A 6,749-nucleotide genomic window follows, 5' to 3' on the forward strand; every position below is an offset into this window, starting at 1 on the left:
GATCTCCTGGAGGGTTGGCACCTCTGCAACCACCTGTACATTTGAAATATTTCCAAAGGTGGGGCACGTTTCTGATGTAATGTGTTTATTATGTGTTTCATGTATCCAAATAATTCAAGCATAGAAATTCATTCATCTTCAATCTTCTTGTAAGAAGCTCTACATTCTTACTATTTTCTGTGTTTTCTGTTTACCTGTTGCAGGTCAATTCACATTGGGGAGGTTAGTACTGGGACATTGGTGCCCACTCGAGTTGTAGTAGTGCGATTTACTGAGAGTGAAGCCACAGTCTCTCAAATAGCTGACAAAGTCAAAGAGGCCCTTGGGACAACTGAACCAGTTGTATTAACAGACAACAATGGAAATGAAATTCTCGACTCCCAGGGGACCAGAGGTAAAAAAAAAAAAAAAAAAAGATACAGAAAAAAAACATGTAAAAGTAGCACATTAAGATTTTGAATAACTGCATCAGAGGTATTAGCTGACAAATGTGTTGACTGCAACTTCAAACAAGTTCATCAATACTGTGCAAAAATATCTCAATGTCTCAGAACTCTTTCCTCTTAGTACCACTCTCAAAAAATGGGGATAAAGAGACAGATTGAACAGTAAAATTAATATATGTCTAATGTATTTTAACACAGGGTCTTTATACTGGAAACAGAATTCCAGAAAGGTAATGGGAGTCCTGCAAGCTGATTTTCGGGCTATGACACCAAAAAGAAAAAGAACAAGGTGTGTTTTCCCAATAACAGCAGTCAACCCTGCATCACCACTTCAACAAATCATAATTGCCAACGTAATCTTTTTGTATAATCGGCTGTCTGGCAAATAGCAAATGTGTGTCTAGAATAAAACTGCATTATAGCAAGTCACCATTTCATTAATGCACTAATTGAATTCAACATTGTACATTGGCAAACTTAACGAGCTAAATTCTGTCATGCATTTTAAATAGCATGAACCTGCAGGGTGCTTCAGGAGGTCTTGAAGAAGTGCTAGGAAAGATTGAAGAGCTCCTTCTGGCATCGCAACAACTTCCAGAATTGACAAAGACACTGCGAGATCTGATAGACCATGCTTCCCCACTACCTTTCATTGCTCAAATGAAGGAAACATTCTTGTGCTCAATTTGTAAAGGTACTTAGGTAGCAAGCAACAGAGAGTCCACATATGTTTGGTAATTTGAGTTTTATGTGTCATTTAGGTACAGTACATTATTTAGCTGACGTCATTATCCTGAGCAACTTAGTAACTAGTTACAGTGACAGTCCCCCTGGAGCCACTGAGGGTTAAGTGTCTTGCTGAAGGACACAATTGCAGTATGCGGGGTTTGGTTAATGGGCAACTTTATTTTCCAATAGGCTACTACTCCCCTAAGTAGGGATGTTTTCACTTATATGTATTACGTTATATATTAAACTTTACATATGTTATTTTTTCTATTTTCCTTGTAGATGTCATGGAAAATCCTATGTTTTCTTCATGCTGCCGCAGCATTCTAGCATGTGAAATCTGCTTGGAGCAGTGGAAACAAGCATCGCCTCTGTGTCCAAAATGCGCTTCAGCAAGTCCTGACTTCTACAAAGTTGCTGGGTTGTCTAGTAGTTTGGGAGTACTGAAAAATTTCCATTCTGAATAAGGATCTGCATGCTCTGTGGAAGGGGGATAGGGATAATCTTCGTAAGGGCCTATGGGTCTCACATGAGGGTATGGGTTTCTGAGATTAGATGAGTGAATCAACAGTGGGCCTTTGGTGATGCAAAGTAGTTAAAAAAAGACTAAAGTGTTTGAAAGTAACACTACAATGTTCATTCAAAGTTATTCACTGAATTTGTTTTGTGAGACATTCTTTTCTGAATTCTGTTAAATTATATTGAATATTTTTATTTTATTGACTGTAGTCACACACAAATGTTGTGGAAATAATGTCTTTGCTACTCAAAATTTCAGTAAAAAGTTAAAGAACAAAGTTCCAGTTTGGAATTCATTTAATTTGAATTTAAGAACTCGACACTTAAAGGAAAGATTCAAGTGCATTTTTCAAATAAATACCTTTTGTTTCCTAACCCTGTCTTAGTGATATTTATGCATATAATCGACTGATATCAATGAGGTGCTTTAAGGCATTCTGGTAAGGCCTATAGTTACTGTTTATGACATTCTCATACAGTAATGCCAAGTCTGGAAAGTGGCTACAAAACTGATTCTCAGCCATTGTTTTTTGGTCTTCTGAAGGGAAAGGATCAACTCCAAACACACAAGATCTTGTCAGTGCACTCCCCAGTTCTTGTTGATAAAGGTCAGCTGCAGTCCCTGCATCAGGCAATAGGCTGTCTGGAATTTGAGCTGGACACCCATTTCTTGCAAGATCATTTGGTATGCCCTTTCCTGTGAGTAAAAAAAAAAAAGATATATATATACACATACACACACACATACACTCAGAGATCAGATCTCACGTGTGTCCTATAAAATTTCATCACAATCACACCAATGAAAACAATGGAGATTTGCCTGAATTCACTGATGTATGCTTGCTCTATAAACAAAAAAATACCCTAAAAGTCATGAAAAAACTGTACACATCAGTCCTACAGAGATCCAAGTTTATGAAAAGTAAAAAAACTTCTTTTGGTTAAGCTTTGAATCAAAAACCAACATTACTTACCATAATAACAACAACCATATGTGCATAAAAAGGTGGATATTTTTGTGGGAAAAAAATCCACAGGGCAGTTTAAAAAAAACCCTATTTTCTGCTGTGCTCAAAGGGATCTTATTTGGATCTAAGCATCCTATCGTGAGGTTTGATATCATTTAGTGATCAAAAGTAGTATTTATGTTTTAGCAGAAGTGGGCTATACAAAAAAAAAAAGCTTTGGGAAAGTGGAATATGTAGCTTGTTCCTATAACAAATTATGCACATTTATATTTTGGTCATTTAAAAATGTAGTCTCGGAATATTACCTACTTGTCTAAATGTTTAGCACTGTCTGCTGAAAATACCAGCATTGGGTATGTTTGACCATCTAAGTCTACCTTTCATCCAGGCTGGTTTTAGTTGGATTTTTCAAGACAACATGCAAAGAACACAAGTTTTATGGGGATGACAGCCTTTGTCAGTTTCAATTAAAAGTGTAGCCTATAGCCACACTCTATTAAGCCATTTAAACAAATTACAAGAAATGTAAATATAGACTACCTGGGATCCTGTGAGCATTCCATGCATCAACCACCCTTCGAAGGCCAAGATCTGCCATCTGACAAGTAATGTTGGAAACACAGTACTTCACCATACTGTCCTCCATATCCAGCTCCTCTTGGTCAACCATCTGCACAAGAGCTCTCTTGAGAGGGAAGTTCACTCTATTGTTGACTTCAACCCACATCCGCTCTACTATGTGGTTCTCCATTTATTAAAAAAAAAAGAAAAAAGAAATGACAATGTAACAAAACAACAATTAGATTAAATAAACAGATTAATTCATTTATAATCTTACTCTGGTAGATGGTGTCTGGACATAAGGTGGTCTCTGCAAATTGTGCCGATGACCTGCAAGCATCTCCTGAATAAACAAGGAAAGGTAAAATTCCTTGCCATAGTCCACTCGGATCTGGTCCCACAATCCATGGGAAATGACAGCAGATCTACACAGAAAAGATTTGGTGTTTACCTCATTATATCAAAGAGTCTTGTAGACAAACTGAAAACACTGCATTAGTGTGTGTGTGTGTGTGTATGTATATATTTGTTCAACCTACCTATAAACCTCTTCATAAATTTTGAGGTTATTTTTTATTGGCATTGTTGAATGAGCCATGATCTTCTTTGAAAAACCATCTACTGCCATGACGTGCGTCACCCCAAACATTACAAGTTTCTCATTTTGGTCTAGATGAAGTTTATGACCTACATACTCTGCATAATAGGGTGTTGGGTTTAGGTTCCGAGCACCCTTAAAAAACATAGGACAGATTAGTTATTTTTTTCCAAACAGCCTTAACTACAGAAAAACTGATACTCTTAATGGCTATGTGAAACAGCTTGCAGATTATGATTACCAAAGTCCTTGCACGATGATAAGGTTGCTGGATGTCTTTCAGCATTGCACCAACACGAACTTCTGCAACATGTAAACCTTTTGATGATAGGTAACCTGTCATCATTTTACGCCCAAACGTTGAACCAGTCTGCAACACAGTATATCGTCAGTAACATTCACAATTAAAATTAAACTTCGCAGTTACGTATGGGATCAACATACGGGTTTTTTTTTACATTACCGGCTAATTAACTTAAATTTAAATTACCCTATTCCTCGCACCACCAGAAATTTTAGCGTCTGCAATTTTTTTAAAGTGTTAACACTTTTCTAATCATAAGTAAGGGATCAGCATATATAGGTCAATCATGTTTAAACAGATCAATCATGTTTTAACACATAGCAAAAAATCTGATTTACCTCATTAATGGCTTTTGCTACCTCCAACTCGAGGTGCACATCAGAAACGGCAGGCTTCTTTGTGATATTTCGGTCAGCACAAAACCGTCGTACACTTCTTTCAGAAAACCCAACTTGGGGTCCAAAATCCCACACTAAATGATCAACTATATTTTTATACGTTAGCCCATCATTTAATAAAGCCACAATTAACCCCTGGTACTTCGCCAACGACATGATTAACTGTAGCTGCCTCACCGAAGTACGAAGTACGCTCCGCGGTGAAGCACCACTAGCGCCTTTATTGATCCTATAGCATCCGGGTCAGATTAAAAGGAATAAACGCATTATACAATTTTCGGGTATATAAACAGTTTTCAACTTTCCATTTAATAACATTAAAACGAAATACGGAAAATGAGTTTGTTTTTTTCTTTTTGCATTTGCCCTATTCTGTCACGATCGATAAACCGAAAACGACCGGTAATCCGACTCCCATCAACTTATTTCACATTGAATATCGAATGGACACTGCATACACGGACCATTCTGCTGCTTTGCCTCTTTTTCTCTACTATGAATGTGGGGATCGGTGGATTGTCATTCCCTGTTTCATTGCCAGGATTAATTGTATAGAGCGAGGGGTTTTATTATTTCTGTGTGTTTTAAGACTGTTTTTGGGTTGGGATGCCATTAGGGAGGAAGGGAACTTTGTGGTGGCATTTTGTATTGTGTGCAGCAGCAGGGCGCTGGTATGTGTGCATGGGAGTTGTAGTGTTTTTGTTCCAGGCTGCCATCTTCTGCCTGACTGCTTAACCTTCTACCCTGTGTGGACCAGCCCAGAGGTTTTAATTTGCCGTGTGGATGGTGTTTTATTGTGATTGTTAATAAAAGACTGTAAGTGGAGTCACGTCTCTTGCTGCCTTGTATAACGGACCTGAGTGCCTTTTTGGAGTTTTACTTAGCTTAGGAACTATTTCCCTGGGTGCAATTCCTAGGGTGGCGTAATTGGTGTCTTAAGGGGTGGTTCCCCCAAACTCTGAACCCAGCGCTGCTGACACAACATTCATTTGGATAAATAAATAAGAAAAAGCTAACTCGTAACTATTTCTGGCTCCTTTCATTGAATATGTAGCAACTTATGTGTATGAATATGTGTATGAATGAGCCATTGTCATCTGGCCACGTCCCTACCCCCCTTTTATAATAATAATAATAATACATTTTATTTATAAAGCGCTTTTCAAGACACTCAAAGACGCTTCACAACACAATAGAGTAAAATAGCACACAATTTATAACATAAAATCAAACATTAAAAGCAATTTTAAACAGGTGAGTTTTGAGTTCTTTCTTAAAAGTAGGGAGATCAGAGCAGTCGCGGAGGGATTTGGGCAGTGAGTTCCAAAGGGTGGGGGCAGCGATGGAGAAGGCTCTGTCCCCCCAGGTTCGGAGTTTGGTCCTACAGGGCAGGGACAGGAGGTTCGAGCTGGATGAGCGTAGGGAGCGAGATGGAGTGTGGTGATGGAGCAGGTCTGTGAGGTAAGAAGGGGCCAGGTTGTGGAGTGCTTTGAATGTGATGAGAAGGATTTTGAAGTGGATGCTCTGAGGGACGGGGAGCCAGTGAAGCTTTTGGAGGACAGGGGTGATGTGTTCACGTGAGCGGGTTTGGGTAAGGAGCCGGGCAGCGGAATTCTGAATATACTGTAGTCTGTTGAGAGTTTTGGATGGTGAACCGTAGAGGATGCTATTGCAGTAATCGATTCTGGATGTGATGAATGCGTGGATGAGAGTTTCAGCGGCAGAGAAGGTGAGTGATGGGCGGAGACGGGCTATGTTTTTAAGGTGAAAGAATGTAGTCCGGGTTATGTGCTTGACGTGGGGTTCAAATGAAAGAGTGGGATCTAGGAGTACACCGAGGTTACGGATGAGTGGGGACGGAGAGAGTATGGTGTTATCAAAGTGCACAGTGGAATGTAGTGAGGATTTGGTGATGTTGTGTGGACCGATGATGATGAAGTCTGTTTTGTCGCTGTTTAGTTTGAGGAAATTATGATTCATCCAATTTTTAATGTCTGTTAGACAGTGGGAGAGAGTGGAGTGGATGCTGGGGTTGATGGATGTTGTGGAGATGTAAAGTTGGATGTCGTCAGCGTAGCAATGAAAGCGGAGACCGTGACGACGAATGATATTGCCGAGAGGGAGGATGTAGAGAATGAAAAGGAGAGGACCAAGCACCGAACCCTGGGGAACCCCCTGCTGCACGGGGGCTATGGTAGATGAGCAATGATTAATGTGGATAAA

General features: G+C 39.4%; 1 protein-coding gene and 1 long non-coding RNA gene across 2 annotated transcripts; one reads left to right on the forward strand and one right to left on the reverse strand.

The window, feature by feature from the left end:
• Positions 1-214: 214 nt before the first annotated feature.
• LOC111834228 (uncharacterized) lies at positions 215-1,923 on the forward strand. The gene is made up of 4 exons (XR_011983079.1): positions 215-394; positions 645-735; positions 959-1,140; positions 1,458-1,923. It is a non-coding gene; the product is annotated as an uncharacterized lncRNA (long non-coding RNA).
• A 163-nt stretch (positions 1,924-2,086) lies between these two features.
• On the reverse strand, positions 2,087-4,682 carry LOC140593332 (uncharacterized). The gene is made up of 6 exons (XM_072717748.1): positions 4,467-4,682; positions 4,066-4,194; positions 3,766-3,959; positions 3,504-3,651; positions 3,206-3,410; positions 2,087-2,391 (listed from the first exon to the last, which is right to left on the reverse strand). Exons 1-6 carry the CDS (start codon positions 4,680-4,682, stop codon positions 2,087-2,089), a joined length of 1,197 nt encoding a protein of 398 aa, XP_072573849.1.
• Between the last annotated feature and the right edge of the window lie 2,067 nt (positions 4,683-6,749).

The sequence above is a fragment of the Paramormyrops kingsleyae genome, chromosome 1 (genome assembly GCF_048594095.1).
Source record: "Paramormyrops kingsleyae isolate MSU_618 chromosome 1, PKINGS_0.4, whole genome shotgun sequence".
Lineage (NCBI taxonomy): Eukaryota > Metazoa > Chordata > Actinopteri > Osteoglossiformes > Mormyridae > Paramormyrops > Paramormyrops kingsleyae.